This window comes from Xiphias gladius, chromosome 21 (assembly GCF_016859285.1).
Source record: "Xiphias gladius isolate SHS-SW01 ecotype Sanya breed wild chromosome 21, ASM1685928v1, whole genome shotgun sequence".
Classification (NCBI taxonomy): domain Eukaryota; kingdom Metazoa; phylum Chordata; class Actinopteri; order Istiophoriformes; family Xiphiidae; genus Xiphias; species Xiphias gladius.
This window is the reverse complement of record NC_053420.1, coordinates 207149-225153: the sequence shown is the minus strand read 5'-3', so window position 1 is coordinate 225153 and position 18005 is coordinate 207149. Positions and strand designations below refer to the sequence as shown.

The following is an 18005-nucleotide window of genomic DNA, read 5'->3' as shown; positions in this document are numbered from 1 at the left end:
TCAGACTGAAATATCTCCCCAACTGTTGGATGGATTGTGATTAAATGTGGTTCAGACGTCCACGTTCCCCTCAGGGTGAACTGGAATAACTCTGGTGATCCTCTGACTTTTCAACTAGCGCCATCATCAAGTCAGTTTGTCCAATACTTTGGTTTATGATCGAATACTTGGTCATAGTTTGAGATATTTCCGTCTGAGCCAAAGTGATTGACCGACTGATGTTAACATCCATGGAGCTGCTGGTGTGGCATTAAGTACCCAGCTGGTTTTTCGGAAACAGATTCAGACACAATTAAAAAGAAAAACATCTGGATTTTTTAAATTTCATCCACCAATGAGAATCAGGGCTGAAGGGGCAGAGCTGCAAAGGTCCTATGAGATGAGAGAAGAGATGTGAAAGATTTGTTGTTGTTATTTTTAATGATATAAACTGCAACACATCGGTTTATCGATGGAGCTCATTCATAAACCAAAGTGAGTTACAGAAAGATGAAATTATAAGATTATTTGACTGACGGTTACAATCAAACACGCATCGTTAACACATGTATGGAAGTTTTCTCTGCTGCCGAACGAAGTTTCTTGCCAGGAGCAGGTGGTGGTGATGGTAGCTTAAGAGCTTCAGCCACCGTTGTCATTACAACACGACTGTTGACATTAGTGTTGTCTATGCAGAGCTTTAAAACAAAAGAATTTTAAAAACTCTTTTGTAAATCGCCGGTAACCAGTGAAAAGAGACCAGTACACCAGTACAGCTGGGAGATCTGGTCTCTGCTGCTGTATTTTGAGGAGTTTATCTCAGCAGACCACGCCCAGCGAGGTAGAGACTCTGTCAGGTTGTTTCCTGCTGCTGCTTCTTCTGTTTTCTCTGCTCCGCGACAGTCTGTTGATATTGTTGTTTACTCCCTCGGCTGACGGGAGTAAAAGCAGCGGTTTTTGTGCGGCTGATGTGACTCAGCATGCTGCCCCAGACACAAATAACAACAGACAGACTGTATTTGTTGATAAATAAACGTGTAGTAGTTTATCTGACTGCCATCACTGTCGTGTTGTAGCCCCAGCCCCCGATGACGTCACAGCTTTGTCAGTATAAATGGGCAGCACACAGCTGCTCGCTGACAGACGTCATGTGGTGTCGAGGTTTCCTGCAGCAGACGCTCAGATACATGTCGGCCAGCAGACAGGTCAGTGTGCGTATGTGTGCGTGATGGTGTTTTATGGGGACATAAACCTGATAAATCACTGTCATTATGGGGACTCCCCTTCCTTGTGGGGACCTGGTTTTTGCCCCCATTGAGTTTTAGGGTTTTCAGTTGGTTGCAGGTCAACTGAAGTCAGAGTAGTAATGTAAATGATTAAAATGTCCCCTGAGTGACAGTTTAGCTGCTCGTTGTTTTCTTTGAACCTGTTTTATGTTAAGAATGAGTTCAGGAACAACTTCCACAACTGCACTGTTCTGTCTTGGTCTTGTTTTTGCACCGTTTAAACGTTAAATGCAGCACCACAGACCCACGGAAGAAAAGTTCATCTTGAGTATTGAGTCTAACAGTGCGGAAGACAGAAAGAATTTTTCTAACATCTGTACTAAACATGTATTTTTTTTTTTTTTAAATAGTTATAACAATTATTTTTCCTTTTCACAATTCAGGTTTTACACAGATGAGACAAATGAGATCTAACGAGTTAATCAGTGTAAACAAACAAGAGCCGGAGAGCGATTTAACTGCTGAAAGGACAGAAACGTGTCTCCCCTGTCTGTCTCTGTCCCACTTGTCTCCGTCTCACCTTTCTGCTTCTCTCACTTGGGTCGGCCTCACCTGTCTGTCTCTACCAGGCGGGCATCCTCTTTGATGTGGACGGCGTCTTGCTCCGCGGCGGCTCGGTGATCCCGGCCGCTCGACGAGCTTTCCAGAAGCTTCTGGACCATAACAACAACTTCCTGTTTCCTGTCGTCTTTGTCACCAACGCAGGAAGCTGTCAGAGACATCACAAGTCCCAACAGCTGTCTCACTTGCTGGATGTCCAGGTAAGACAGACAGGTGGAGGACAGACAGGTAGAGGACAGAGAGAGAGAGACAGAGAGAGACAGGTGGGAGAAAGACAGTTGGAGGACAGAGAGACCAGTGGACGAAAGAGAGGTGGAGGACAGAGAGAGAGAGTGACAGGTGGAGGAAAGACAGTTGGAGGACAGAGAGACAGGTGGAGGACAGAGAGATTGGGGACAGGCGGAGGACAGACAGGTAGGGGACAGACAGGCAGAGGACAGAGAGACAGGTGGAGGACAGAGAGATGGAAACAGGGGGAGGACAGAGATAGAGACAGGTGGAGGACAGACAGTTGGAGGACAGAGAGACAGGTGGAGGACAGAGAGATGGAGACAGGCAGAGGACAGACAGGTAGGGGACAGACAGGCAGAGGACAGAGAAACAGGTGGAGGACAGAGAGATGGAGACAGGCGGAGGACAGACAGGTGGAGGACAGAGAGATGGAAACAGGCGGAGGACAGACAGGTGGAGGACAGAGACAGAGACAGGTGGAGGAAAGACAGTTGGAGGACAGAGAGACAGGTAGGGGACAGAGAGATGGAGACAGGCGGAGGACAGACAGGCAGAGGACAGAGAGACAGGTGGAGGACAGAGAGATGAGACAGGCGGAGGACAGACAGGTGGAGGACAGAGAGAGAGAGAGAGAGAGAGACAGGTTGAGGAAGGACGGAGGAAAGAGAGGTGGAGGACAGACAGAGAGAAAGACAGGAGGAGGAAAGACAGTTGGAGGACAGAGAGACAGTTGGGGGACAGACAGGCAGAGGACAGAGAGAGAGAAAGAGCTGAAGGAGAGACAGGTGGAGGATGTGATTTGATGCTTTATAAATGAAATAGAATAGAATTGAACTGAAAACACGATCGTCACATCTGCTCTCTTGTGAAGGGCATTATTATTATTTAGTTGACCTTTTTATTAACGGTTAATTTTTAAATATTTTTTATTACAATTATCTTGGATTGAATCCAATTGGATTGACGTGGATCTCGTGTAAGAGATATTTTTTTAATATATATATATATTTGTCCATTTGCTTTGTTTTTCTTTTGTTTTTTGTGATTACTTAGCTTAATTTTAACTTTTGTTTGACATATTTTTTTTACTTAATTGAGTTGTACGTAAGGATTTAATTAATTCTTATTTATTCAAAGAATTGTTTTGCTATGCTGGGATTGGACCATGTGACGGTCATGTGACCTCTCTCTCTCTCTCTCGCTCTCCCTCTCTCTCTCTCTCTCTCTCTCTCTCTCTCTCTCTCTCTCTCTCTCTCTCTCTCTCTCTCTCTCTCTCTCTCCCTCTCTCTCTCTCTCTCTCTCTCTCTCTCTCTCTCTCTGTAGATTGCCCCAGAGCAGGTGGTTCTTTCCCACAGTCCTTTGCAAATGTTGAAGAGTTTCCATGATAAATGCGTGCTGGTGTCGGGACAAGGACCAGTGACCGACATTGCCATCAGGTATCCTTCAGTTGACCTTTGACCTCTGGGTGACGTCTGAACCTCGACCTCTTAGGTTCACAGCAACCACAGATAATGTATCATGTCCGTATCAATAGATGTGATGGGCGCCCCCACTCGGCCAGTGGTCGCTCACGGTACTATAACTAAGAGCATTTTCCCCATAGACCTCCTTCATAAATGATAGGACACCTCCAACTGCAAAAAGCTCAGTTATTACACTTTGTGGTATGAATTGTTAAATCTGTGAAGGTTTCATATTTGTAAAATATTCACAGAGCCAAGAAATAACATATTTTGTCGACCTTAATTCATATAAATGGGAAGGACAAAATATTAGGAACACCTCTTGGTATCACCCAGTGCAGTTCAACAGCAGCACAAATTACAGCCTCCGAAAATGACCATTAAAATAAAGCAACATCCTCTTAAACAGACTTAATAAAAACTGAACATGATAACCCTCAGCAGGGAGGATTTATTCCAGGCTCGTTTTATTATACTGCATTAGTTTTACCCAGGTGTACCTAATGAATTGAGTGCGAGTGTATGTGTCACAGCGGTCCTTTCGAATTTACGGTCCAGTATTTTCCAATCAGGTATCCGACTAATAGGATCTATTATTATTATTAATATCACACGGCAGCAGTGACGTGGAAATTAGATGATGACGATTAGATTCATTGATGAGACAACAATCATGTTTTGAACGGGCACAGCACTAGGTCACATTAAAACAGTAATTTCATCAAGATTATTCAAACAATAGTAATCAAAGAAATGTGTCCTTTATGCAGAAGTCAGTATCAGAAATGATGTAGTTAGAATGTAGTTCACTTTATGTATTGACTTGTGCTTTCTCGATGCTGCTGTAAATGTAAATAATAAAGTCTATAGTCTGATTCAACACTGCAGTCAGTCTACATTCAACGAGATAAACTGATGACTGTGACTGAACTTTACCGCATCGGTTTCCTGTTTCTGTTCTCTATTGATCACAAACATTTACTTTTATTTAACACACCATACATCACTTGTCATCATCTAAAATACAGACAGCTGTAGAAATATTGTTTTTACACAAAGTATTTTGACAGGAATCAGAAGAAAATAAATGGATTCCTCGTCCCTTTTCTCCCACTGATGATGACAGTGGTGCTGCAGTGATCATCAGCTCACCTGATAATGATGTTAAAATCAGGAGAGATGTTCAATCAGCGAACTGTGTATTCAGTAACAAACACTGAAGCTTGTGTTCATAGGAGTGTTTGTATTCTGAGGAATGAACGTGTGATTTAATGTTGCTTACTTTTTGTTTGTTTCGTGCTTTTTTTGTTTAAATGTGAGAATTTATGAGCTCAGTTTACACACTGACGGTTACTTAGTTTTCAAGATTCGTGGGTTTGAGTGTTGAAGCCTCGACCATGTTGTCATCAGTTTAGGTTTTCAGAAGGTGGTGAGCATCGAGCAGCTCAGAGAACATCACCCCCTGCTGGACATGGTGGACCACAACAGAAGACCCAAACTATCTGTGAGTACTACACCTGAGACAGGTGACACATGCTGCAGTTGTATCAGCTCTCTGCAGGCTCTACATTGAAACAGAAAACAACTACAGAATGTTCCTGCAGTTGTTTTCTGTTTCCCAGACAGAAAAGATCTAGTCTCAGTTGTTTAATTATATCAGTTTCATCTCAGCTACGTTGTGAATTTAGTCACAATTTTGGTTAAAGAAATGAGAACTAGATTATCCGACACTGTGCGAGGCCTCAGCTGCAGAGGAACAGATTTATGGAGACAAACTTTATTTGTGTTCTGATGTTTTATACTTGATCATATGTCAATGAAGATCCAGCAGGTGGGAAAGTGTCAGTGATTTAACAGTGTTTGTTCTGTTTCAGTCATCTCCTCTGCAGAGTCTTCCAAAAATAGAAGGTAACACAACTACACAACACAACAAGTGGTTAGTGGTTAGTGATTTTATTTTAACATATTAACATTTAACATTATTTAACATTATTCTGTGTCGTTCCTTCTAACTCATATTTTAAATCTTAATTGGACGTTTCAGTGACAGTGCTCGTGTTGGTTACATACTTAACCCCAGATTCTATGAGTAGAGGCTTTGCTCTCTAAGAGCTTTTGCTATTTGTGACCTGAGCTCTGCTCCCAATAAGCCAGGTTTTTTCTTCAGCTGACATAGTTGGAGCCAGTGGGGCCCGCAGTTTACTGGACTACACCTATACTCGTAGAACCTGGGGTTGCGGTGCGTGACCAACATTTTTATTTGGTATTATAGAGTTTTTGCTGTTGGGATAACGGCAAAGCTGGATGTGTTCCGTGCACCACTTGTCCAAAAGCACTTAGCACCCCAGTTCAGAAAACACCATGACTGGCACACAACACATAGGCAGTACAATGAAGCCATCGCCCTTCCTTGGACAAAGCACTGTCTGAAATAATCAGGGCAATAACCCCTTTCAATCACATAACATGCCTGTAACTGTGGCAAAATACACCTCCTGGGTTGGTGTCTCATGGGAAGTGAGGGAAGAACAATCATTGATCTCTTACGGGGATCCACCCCTCAACCTTCTTGTGTTGTTGACACCGTGTTTTAACCAACTGAGCTAACCAGCAGACACACTCAAGAAGCTTATGTTGGGAAGGGAAGAGTGACGATTGTTATGCACTGTGACAGTCCCCAGGCTCGTATAATAATCACAAATACGCCATTAGAGGGCATAACATGTGGCAGCTGCAACACACACACCAAGCTCCATACAGCATTGGATGTGTGAGTGTAAAAGGTGTGTTACTACTCATTAAGCACATTCAAACTCGAACGTGTCCAGTAAGTAAAAACAGATAAAAGGACAAGGGGAAGCCCACAATGCCGCTGCACAGTTGTCCTCCACTGCCATTTCATTGAAAACAGCTGTGGAGGAGAACACGACTCTCGCACAGTGAGTGTGAATTTCATGCAGGGGTTGAGTGAGCGATGGCTTCGCACAACCAGTGAGACAGCCGTTGTTTAGTCATAGGCATCCCCTGAGAATGCTCTCTATAGTGCCCAAACAGCTGCTGGGTCTGTCTGATGGCTGATGTGCGTGCCCTGTAATGAGACAGTGTGTGCACCGGACAGAGGCAATGGGACACCGCCGCCATCTTGTTTCTGCGAAGAGGAGGAAAAAAAGCCTTCAAGGAAATCGCTCTGGATCTAAAGGAAGAGGTTATAATTTTAAGAAGAAACGCAGGATTCGGCCTCCAAGTGGCTACGCTCCCTTCATCTCGGATTACAAGGCCGAACGGGGGGGCAGACAACCAAATTGTTTTAAAGGTCAGAAACTTGAGAGAGATTTGTGTCATTGGCTCGAATAGAGGCTGTCCAAGAGTGCAAAACCAGGGTCAAATCCGATTGGCGCACCATCGCATACGTCACAGGCCACTGTTTTCTGACTCCTTTAAGAACGGTTGTAAGTGGGTCTGCAAAGACAGATCTCTCTTCGAAACCCTCATGGCAGGATGAGATGGCAGCAGCATAAATTTAGAACATAGACAGAGCCAGATTTCTGTCTGCTAACAACTGGAGGAAAGTCAGTACATGAGATAAGGGGCATGATGTGAGATTGGTGCCGCTCTCCACACACCAGCGCTGAAAAGCGGACCATTTTGACGTTTAAGAGTCTGTCGTGGATGGAGCTCTCGCACCCAGGCTCTCCAAACATTCCTGTTCAGGGGCCAGGCCCACAGGTGTTGGCCTATCATGGGAAAATGCTGGATAGAAGTGTTGACCTGCAACAGTGCATCTCTGCGCCATGGGAGCTCCCAAGGAACCATTATGCGCTCTGGAACCACCAGGATCACCAACGACTGTTTGTCCTGGATACATGCTAAGAGGCCAGGTATCAGGGGGATGGGATGGAAGGCGTAGAGGAGGGTCAGGGGCCACGGGTGATGGGAAAATGCATCTACCCCCAGTGGAGGGTCCGCCTTTGCACCCACGGAGAACCTGCTCTCCCGAACTTGGACCCCCCGTAGCCACACCTCGGTTCTGCTTGCCTGGAATACACTCCTGGCCATCTCCTGCTGTCAAGCTGAGCGAATACTGCAATGAATCAGCAGTGGGCCCAAGAATTCCAGGACTTTGAACACGGTGGACACCTCCAAGCAGTTCATGTGTCATAATGGAGGCTCTGGCCATTTTCCTTCCACAACCTGAGACTGACACATTCCTCTCCATCCGTACAGAGATGCATCTGCGTACACTGATATCTCTTATTTATATCTGGTAGGTCCTGGAGAAGAGCTCCGCAGGCAGGATGATGGCTGGCAGGCGGAAGAGGAGGAGTGGCATTCTGCTGCACCAGGCGAGTCTCGTTTTTGCCACCAATCTCCATGTCTTCCACTAGTGAGAAGGGAGAACCAGGAGTGGAGCCAGCAATGGAGGAAGCAGAGTCAGAGGATTCTTGCCCTGCATTGCGCACACTGTCCAGGCCGGGAGGGTCCAGGATGTCCAGTGCCTCCTCAACAATGAAGCTAGCACGCGTAGCCCAGCTGTCATCGTCATCATCGCCCTCCGGGAGTGCTGCAAAACCATCCGCTCGCTGCTGCTTCTCCGCCGCAGGCAAACCTTGCACAGTAAGGGCATGTGGCCTGGGGACTGAGGGGCAGGCCGGCGTGCCTGGGCCGAGGCATGACTCACAGCAGGTGTGGAGGTCAAAGTTCATGATGTAGCTAGCATGGCAGGAGGGGGAAAGACGGACACTGCAGGCAGAACACTGAGAGCTCACTTCTCCTTTCCTATACAGATGACTGCATAACTGGTCGCTGCAGAAAAAGAGGGAGCAGAACTCAGGTCGAGCACGTGTTGTATAACGTAGACGGATACGATTGGGGCCCAGTGCTGGGCACAGGGTGCGAAAGAAAGTCTCCATGGTTGCGCATGTGTAAGGGATAAACCCAATAACGACAGCTCTTAGAGGGTGAAGCCTATGCAAAATTTAAATACAACATTCAGATTTCTTTATTTCTTCTTTCCTTTGTCTACATTTTGACTCAGTTGATGCAGTAATCTCAGCACACGAGTTAAATGGAGCTCTTTGTCAGCGTGTTCTCATTGACCGTCGATAAAGATTGAATGAATGCTATGGAAATTTGTTTATGTATTTGAAAATGTTTTTGTCCAGGACCTTTTAACAACAGGACAATTAAAGTATGTTACAAAAGACATAAAAAGGCATTATGACAAAATATAGCAAAAGAAAAGGAAACACATAAATATGATTTAAAAGTGAAATAAAAATGAGCTGAATTGTAATAAAGCCGGAGTATGAAGTATGACGGTGAGAAACAACTTTATTTTCCCTCCCTCTTATTCTCTTTCTTTTCCTCGCTGCTTACCGTGTTGCCATAGCGATTATCCTGTTCGGGGAGCCAATCAAATGGGAGACCAACCTGCAGCTGTTGATTGACGTGCTCCTAACCAATGGGAGTCCCGGTTGCGAGTACGACGCTCAACTGTCGGCTCAGCTGCCGGTGCTGGCCTGTAACATTGACCTGATGTGGATGGCCGAGGCGCCGTCTCCACGGTAACCAGCGAAACGCACCAGTTCAGTCAACGTGTTTGGGCAGTTTATATAAATCCTCCTGTCCCAGTGGTGGTGGTGATGGTTTTGGCCCCGCTGTGCTGCTGTAGGTTTGGTCACGGGATGTTCCTGCTGTGTCTGGAGTCTGTCTACAGGAAGCTGACGGGTCGGGAGCTCCAGTACCAGGCGCTGCTGGGAAAACCCAGTCTGCTCACGTACCAGTACGCGGAGCATCTGCTGAGGCTGCAGAACCACAACCGCAAGCTGACCACCGTCTACGCTGTCGGGTAACCGAACCTTCCGGAACACCGTCTACGTTGTCGGGTAACCGAACTGTTGATAATAGCGTCTGCGCTGTTGGGTGACCGATCCCCCTTCCTTTCGTTGCCTAGCGACAACCTGATGACAGACATCTACGGTGCTAACCTGTACAACCGTTACCTGGCCCGGCAGCACACTTCCGTGCCGACCAGCACCGAGCTCATTGTCCAGGGAACGGGGGGTCAGGTGACGATGGCGGTCCCGGAGGAGGAGCTGGTGTCTGCTGCTGCTCAGTGTCGCTCCATACTGGTACGTATCTTGTTAACAGACGAAAAGTTAAAAGACGTTTTTTCCAACTCTGATTTCGTTATTCCGGTCCACCAGAGAGAATCATGTCCTCTCTAAAAGAGGTCGGATGAGTTAGAGAAGCAAAACTTAAACAACACATGGACAAAATGCAGAAGTAAGGCCGTGGAGGGCTAAAGCGAAATCCAGTGTCTGTGGTTTAGGTTTGATACTGAGGGAATAAAAACAGGGGAGATTGTTCACTCAGACGTCTTCATTCTCCACCAGACAAACCAACCACCTGAGAAGATTCAGTAAGAGCCTAGAAGGAATTCGGATTCAATGAAATGCTCTTGAGCACCGTCCCTACAGAGGAAGCCGCTTGACTTGTTGTTTACAAAGTTTTCAACCACATCTAATGGTCTTCCTCAGTGGATATTTACTGTCAATAACAACATAGAGTTGACAACAAGGTGCAGTATCATATAATAGTATAAAGCGGTGGAGTAAAAAATATTAAACACTGACCCTCTGATAACAACATGTATGAAAGTCTGTCATTAACACAGTGCTGCTCTACCTGCCCTCAGGTGTGCACAGGTGTCTATAACCCTCGCTTCCCATCGCCTAGCGACCGGAGCAGCGCCGTCACGGAGAAAGTGTTCCACGGTCACAGGGACCTGGTCCTGGAGCCAGATCTGGTGGAGCCAAGTCATGTGGTGGAGGATGTGGAGGCTGCCGTCGACCTGTTGCTGCAGCAGGAAGGCTCTGTGATACCTGATACCTGACCCTGACATCTGACCCGATATCTGACACCTTACCTCTGACATCTGCCACCTGACCTCAAAGTCCTGATATATGACCCCTCACCCCTGACCTCTGACTCCTGATATCTGACCCTGACATCTTACACCTGACCTCAATGTCCTGATATGTGACTCCTGATATCTGACCCTGACATCTTACACCTGACCTCTGACATCTGCCACCTGACCTCAATGTCCTGATATCTGACCCCTCACCCCTGATATCTGACACCTGACCTCTGACTCCTGATACCTGACCCTGACATCTTACACCTTACCTCTGACATCTGACCCGATACCTGACACCTTACCTCTGACATCTGCCACCTGACCTCAAAGTCCTGATATATGACCCCTCACCCCTGACCTCTGACTCCTGATACCTGACCCTGACATCTTACACCTGACCTCTGACATCTGCCACCTGACCTCAAAGTCCTGATATATGACCCCTCACCCCTGACCTCTGACTCCTGATACCTGACCCTGACATCTTACACCTGACCTCAATGTCCTGATATGTGACTCCTGATATCTGACCCTGACATCTTACACCTGACCTCTGACATCTGCCACCTGACCTCAATGTCCTGATATCTGACCCCTCACCCCTGATATCTGACACCTGACCTCTGACTCCTGATACCTGACCCTGACATCTTACACCTTACCTCTGACATCTGACCCGATACCTGACACCTTACCTCTGACATCTGCCACCTGACCTCAATGTCCTGATATCTGACACCTCACCCCTGATATCTGCCACCTGACCTCAAACTCCTGATACCTGACCCTGACATCTTACACCTGACCTCTGACATCTGACCCGACACCTGACACCTTACCTCTGACATCTGCCACCTGACCTCAATGTCCTGATATCTGACTCCTGATACCTGACCCTGACATCTTACACCTGACCTCAATGTCCTGATATCTGACTCCTGATATCTGACCCTGACATCTTACACCTGACCTCTGACATCTGCCACCTGACCTCAAAGTCCTGATATATGACCCCTCACCCCTGACCTCTGACTCCTGATACCTGACCCTGACATCTTACACCTGACCTCTGACATCTGCCACCTGACCTCAATGTCCTGATATCTGACCCCTCACCCCTGATATCTGACATCTGACCTCTGACTCCTGATACCTGACCCTGACATCTTACACCTGACCTCTGACATCTGCCACCTGACCTCAATGTCCTGATATCTGACCCCTCACCCCTGATATCTGACATCTGACCTCTGACTCCTGATACCTGACCCTGACATCTTACACCTGACCTCAATGTCCTGATATCTGACCCTGACTGATATCTGACACCTGACCTCTGACTCCTGATACCTGACCCTGACATCTTACAGCTGACCTCAATGTCCTGATATCTGACCCTGACATCTTACACCTGACCTCTGACATCTGCCACCTGACCTCAATGTCCTGATATCTGACCCCTCACCCCTGATATCTGACACCTGACCTCTGACTCCTGATACCTGACCCTGACATCTTACACCTTACCTCTGACATCTGACCCGATACCTGACACCTTACCTCTGACATCTGCCACCTGACCTCAAAGTCCTGATATATGACCCCTCACCCCTGACCTCTGACTCCTGATATCTGACCCTGACATCTTACACCTGACCTCTGACATCTGCCACCTGACCTCAAAGTCCTGATATCTGACCCCTCACCGCTGACCTCTGACTCCTGATATCTGACACCTGACCTCTGACTCATCATCAGTTCCGTTCTCAGTCACATCAGGTTCGGTCCAGATGACCTGAAGAAGTCTCACTCTGTCTGTTTTTCAGGACGCTTTAGAAGCTGACTACAGGACAGTGGTGGTGCAGATTTTGATTCAGACTCAGAGCTGTTATCATTTTCCTCCTCCAGCTGTTTCAATGTCACTTTATTAAGTTCTGATATTTTTCAGTTTAGATTCACAACATGTGGTCAGTTTATTAAAATAAATTCACTCTGATGAGATTTTAGTCAGCCCATGGTCCTCATCCAGTATAGAACAGTGTGATGTCTTTGTGTTAAGACTGTAAATCAGATATTTAGTGTGAAGGTAAAGTGAAGTCAGGTAGAGTCAGGTACGGTCAGGTGAGTTGAAAATGGGCTGCTGATGTCAGTTAAAACGCTGCTGTCCTAGTTACAAACTGTCCTCTCATCCTTGAGAGTTTGGACTCCTGATCTGAAATTGTAAAATTCAAACTCTAGGTACGGAAGTCCAGGTACATGAGTGAGACCTTGGCATGCTCTGCACTGAAAAATGACGTCTGTGGGTTTTAACAGGTTCACCAGATCTTTAAAACACCTGTGAAGACCTTTACATGGAGCTGAGTTAAAGGTGTGACCTCTGATCTAAGACATGCTGCAGGTTGTTTAAGCTGATTTTTATTTTTTATACACAGTGAAGTGTTTAACCCTTTAACTACTTTGACCGCTAAGAACCTGATGTACAATAAACTAATTGATAACTAATAACTAACGGTGAGCCTGCTGGTGGTCTGAAAGTCGGATTCATGTCAGATATCTAACATTTGTGGAAGGTTATGATATCATTGGTGGACTGTAAACATCTGAATGCTTTCATACTTTTTATTTTACTGAAATAAAATAAACTCATCTGAAAACCTGTCCAAAGAAATTCTAATAGAGTTTTACATTAATTAAATATGATCATACTGACTAAACAAAGATGTTCAAGTTAAATGTCTTTGTTTTTTTAAACACTATAGTAACAGACAAGAGAATGACAAAACCCTGAACCTGATATCGATCATAAACATGTTTTTCTTTCCTCTGTTAACTCAGTTTCACTGTCGCACTTCATCATACAAACCACAGACTTTACTATGTAAAGATATTCACAGTTTAAATACAGTCTGTGATACAAACAGAGCAACAGCACCATCCAGTGACTGGACATGAAAAAGGCAATATCACAAGTTGAAATTAATAAAATGCAAAACAAAGAATAATTAAGAGGATAAATCCAGGTGATGACATGATAAATATCACTAATATTTGATAGTTAAACAGTTTTCAGGGTGAGATTGTTACAGGTTAGTGTTAAATTTCCTTCAGAAATGAATGACTCTTACATTTCTTTTATTTGTAACTTTACATTTGTTACTGTGGAATTTTATATTTTTTAAAAATTATTTTCATCTTTATAACCACACATGTAAAGACCATATTTAAAAACTACTTTAAGGTTTTAACGTCCCAGTGGCACAAAATCTGCAGGTTTGTTACAAGAGAAAGAATTTTACGTCGACATTGTTTGAAAACTGAAGAAAAATTTTCAGAGTAAAATTTCTTTATAAATTTCTTTTGCTCCATAAGGGATGAAAAGTTTTTGTCCTAGAAATCAAACCTTTTCTCTTGTTTATATCTTTAATAAGGCTGTTACAAGAAGGTACCACGCAGAGGTAACCGCACTTTCTAGCTATTTTTTTTAAAGGTATTAGAAAAAACAGTTCATCTTGATGAAGGTGACAAAGGTGATGATGATGATGATGATGATGATGAAGGTTAGGCGGAGCCAACAGGTAAGACAGAATCAGAAACAACTTTTAATTTGTTCTGGTTTTAATCAAAACCAAAATATATTTTTAAATCACTCTTGAAAATAAAAAATAACGGTATGAATAAAATGTAATTCCAGTGAGAACATTGACTGATTGATTGATTGAAAACAGAGCAGTCTGTTTGTTTGGACTGGATGAACTCTGTCAGCAGGTTTAGAACAAACATCTTTAACTTCACTGTTTATATTTCAGTTAGTTGCTGTTGACAAAACAATCTCATCAAATGTCAAATATTGTGGAGCTTTCAATCGTATTGCATGATCCTCCTCAGCAGATAGAGTTTAGCTCAGCTGTCATGGATATGAAGCTACATTTTTCTCTGATGAACTTCTTGTCCATGTGAGCTTAGAGGTTGAATGAAAGACTGTTCTTGTATAAATACACTACCAGTCAACAGTGTTGGGACGCCTCCATTTTTCCAGTTGTTACTGAAATTTACATAATTCAATGTCCCAGTTTTTCTGAAATTAAAGCACAGAACAAATAAAGATTTTAAAAAAAAGAATCATAGTTCTTGTTGAACTAAATTTAATCTAAATTTCTGACTCATCCAGCAGCTGAACTCACTGGTGACGTTCTTTCTACAATGGAAATCAAACATTGTTCAGAAAGTTCGTCCCAATTCTGTTGCAGAAGTTCACACAAACGTGTTGCACCTGCAGGTTGCTTTGCTTTCACCTTCTGACCAGTTCATCCCAAACCAGCTCCATACGGTTTAGTACTTTAAGTGTCTGAAAGATTTTAATTTAAAAAAACTTGTTAGTCACCATCTGTCGCTGAATGAGGTAACACTGTGGTGACTGAGCCTGTGCCCAATGATGAAAGTTTTACAATACTGATATATTTGCAGTTTTATGAACTGGGCGTCCGTGGAGACATTCCTGGAAACAAATGCTGTATTAAGTCCCTGCTAATCCAAACCGAACATTTCCTACTGCTGCAGTTTCACAATAAAGGGAATTTAACTGAGAAACACGAGTTGATTTTTATTATGAAGTAGTCAAAGGAAATGCAACGTGTTGGTCTACAGATCAAGACAATGGTCATTCTAGTCCTTTCTGGACAGAGGATCAGTCTGAAATGTTGCAGGGAGTAATGGAAGACGAAGGAGCAGCCACAGTGAGCTGTTAGATGAAGAGCTGCAGGCCACAGGGTTGCACACCTCCACCTTGTCGGCCAGGTGACCAGCTCCAGCTACTGCCAGACTTCTTTATTAAAACCACAGTAGTTTGTGTTGCTGCCCCCAGAATTCTGGGACCTGTAGTATTAAACCACATCTGCTGTTACCACTAGTACCTACAGATGTCAACAAATCAACCAGGGCTGAAATCTGCTCGACTGAAACTTTAAGTACAATTTTGAGGTAGTTGTACTTTTAGCGTTTACACTCTCTACTACTTAATACGTGTACTTTAGAACATTTAAAACTACCATGGATCACGTAACCCTAACTCCAATATAATTCCACCACTATTTTAACAGTTTTCACAGAGAGAGGATTTGTTTCCGAATAAGAGATGAAAGTTTATCTACAATTGGAGGTTGTGAGGTGAGGAATGGTGTTTAAGACCATTTTTATAGGTTTTCTGGAACCTTTCAGGTTTTAGCCTCTTCGACCTGCTCAACATGGCGGCGGGAACCGGACACCTCGGAACAGGAAGCGGGGAGCCGCCGCGCCTGCGCAGTGACTCAGTCCGAGTCCCTGTAAAGATGTCTGAGCAGGCGGGGAGGGAGCGGAGCGGAGGACCCGAAACAAACGCACAGAACCCACGACTCCCCGTAACTTAACCGTTTAAGGTAAGGGCAGGCGGCCCTGCAGAGCCGCTTCGATCGCACCGTGGCGCGGCGGAATGTCTTGGCCTTCAGATGAACCGGGTTACCGGCGCGCAGGGCGGCCGGGTTCGTAGACCAGAGCAGAAATGTTTTGCAGGACGCGCCGCGCTGTGGCAGGGGCGTGTCCGCCATCTTGTGAGAGAAGTGGCGCCTAAACAGGAGCTGTCGCGCCGAGTGGGCCGAACGAAATGGCCGTTAACAATGGCGCTAACTGCGGCCCGACGCCTTCTCTTTGTGTTTAAACCACTTTAGCCCAGTTTGAACGCGCTGTTGACCGGGACCGACAGCTGTGGTGTCCGTGCGTTCTGCCCTGGCTCCCGAGGAGCAGCCGCAGCCTTTTGTTGTCCTCCCACTCCCCCCGTACCCCTCCCCCCCGTGTTTGTTCGGAAAACCTGCCGTGCGCATGCGTGTAACCATGGCGCTCGTCTCTGCGTATGATTGAAAACATCAGGAAAGATGAAATTTATTAACACGGTGCTTGGATTAAAAATAGATATACAGAGACACAGGTTCGTCTGCTGATTATCGATCATCGGGATATGATTTAAACAGTGATATCGTTCCTTTTGCCGCCACCTTCAGCCCATCATGATAAACCGCTCGGCCTAGACTTTCATTTTCTCTCCGACATGTTAAACTGAAATCTTAAATCTCAGTCCGACACCGTTTTAAACCAATACAATCAGATTTATATAACGTTACAGACTAAAACACCGATTACCAATGTCACACGTTTTACAGAATCTACTTCATTAGGCTGTAACTAACGATCTCTGCCATTATCGATCGATCTACTTGTTTAACTTATTGTTTGCTTGATAAATGTTAGAAACTAGTGAAAAACCTCGTTGTTGACTTATTTTTTATCTACGACCCTAGGATATTCAGTCACTCAGACAGAAAAAAGGAAAAAACAAACTGTAACTTAAACAATAATTGATCATCAGACCAGCTGAAATATTAATTTCCATTCTACCAGTTAAATTAAATGATTTTCAGCTGTAGTTAAGTTTGTCATGTTATAACAAGACTCCACTTAATGCTGTTGTAAGAATCTCGCAATAAACAGTGTCTTTTGGTAAATCTAACTTTTCTCTCTGTGAAAACGAACAACTTACTTCATTTAAATAGGAAAGTTTTCTAGTGATGTCATTACGTGTTAGTCTGTTGTTATGAGAATAAACATCTATAATGCTATAAAGAGAAAAAGATTCAGTCAGTTAATGAGAGGACACAATCTGACAAAGACTGGTTAACATGTTACAGAGCTACAAATATAATCAGCTTTTTAGGGGCACTTAAAATGAATCTGAAGCTATTTTGATGATTGATTACATTTCATTTTTCAACCTATAAAGACAAAAATCTTTCTCCTCTGTTTTTTTTTTTTTTTTTTTACAGTAAACTGAGTATCTCTGGGTTTTAGACAAATCAAGAAATTTGAAGATGTCAACAAGGACTCTGAGATATTTTATAGACCAAACCATTATTTATTTAAAAAACAAATCAGCAGAAGAATAAGTACTAGAAATAATAGAAATAGGATAGAATAAAAGTAGTCGCAGCCCTAGTTTCAATGTGAGAGTTACAACAGGAAATGAACCAAGATCTCATCTTTTCAAACTTAGATTTTTGTAAAAAGCTTTTTCACGAAGGAAAGTAAGGTTAAGGTTGATTCTAAACTGGGGTTCTGCAGCTCTGAGTTCAAATCAAAGTCAGATCAAAGAACTACAGATGAAACTACAAACATCTTTTCCAACATTTACAGCTACATTCATAAAATAAGTGACTGGTAGTTTCTAAATGGGACAAGAAAAATGAGCAACTGGTGTCTTCAAAACTCTGAAATGTCCTGAGAAAATGTCAAATAAAGTTTTCAGCTTCTTAAATATGAGGATTTACTGCATCAGTTAATACATAATTGATATTTGCACTCATAGTTTGAAAGTCAAACTGACTCATGTTCTGATAGAAACTAAAAACTGACCACATACAGCACCTAATGGTTATTTTCATTATCCATTAAACTGTCAGTTATTTTTTGCTTCATCAATTAACCGGTAAGTTTGTAAAACATAAAACTGGGAAAATCACAATTTCTCTAAGGTGACATCTT

At 43.9% G+C, this 18005-nt stretch overlaps 1 protein-coding gene across 1 annotated transcript; it reads left to right on the top strand.

Annotated features, from left to right (window-relative positions):
• Positions 1-1067: 1067 nt before the first annotated feature.
• Positions 1068-11238, top strand: zgc:77375 (uncharacterized protein LOC402927 homolog). Its single transcript, XM_040116320.1, has 9 exons — positions 1068-1184; positions 1835-2026; positions 3381-3493; positions 4931-5024; positions 5395-5428; positions 8910-9084; positions 9192-9368; positions 9474-9651; positions 10218-11238. Exons 1-9 carry the CDS (start codon positions 1068-1070, stop codon positions 10413-10415), a joined length of 1278 nt encoding a protein of 425 aa, XP_039972254.1. The 3' UTR covers positions 10416-11238.
• Positions 11239-18005: the final 6767 nt, after the last annotated feature.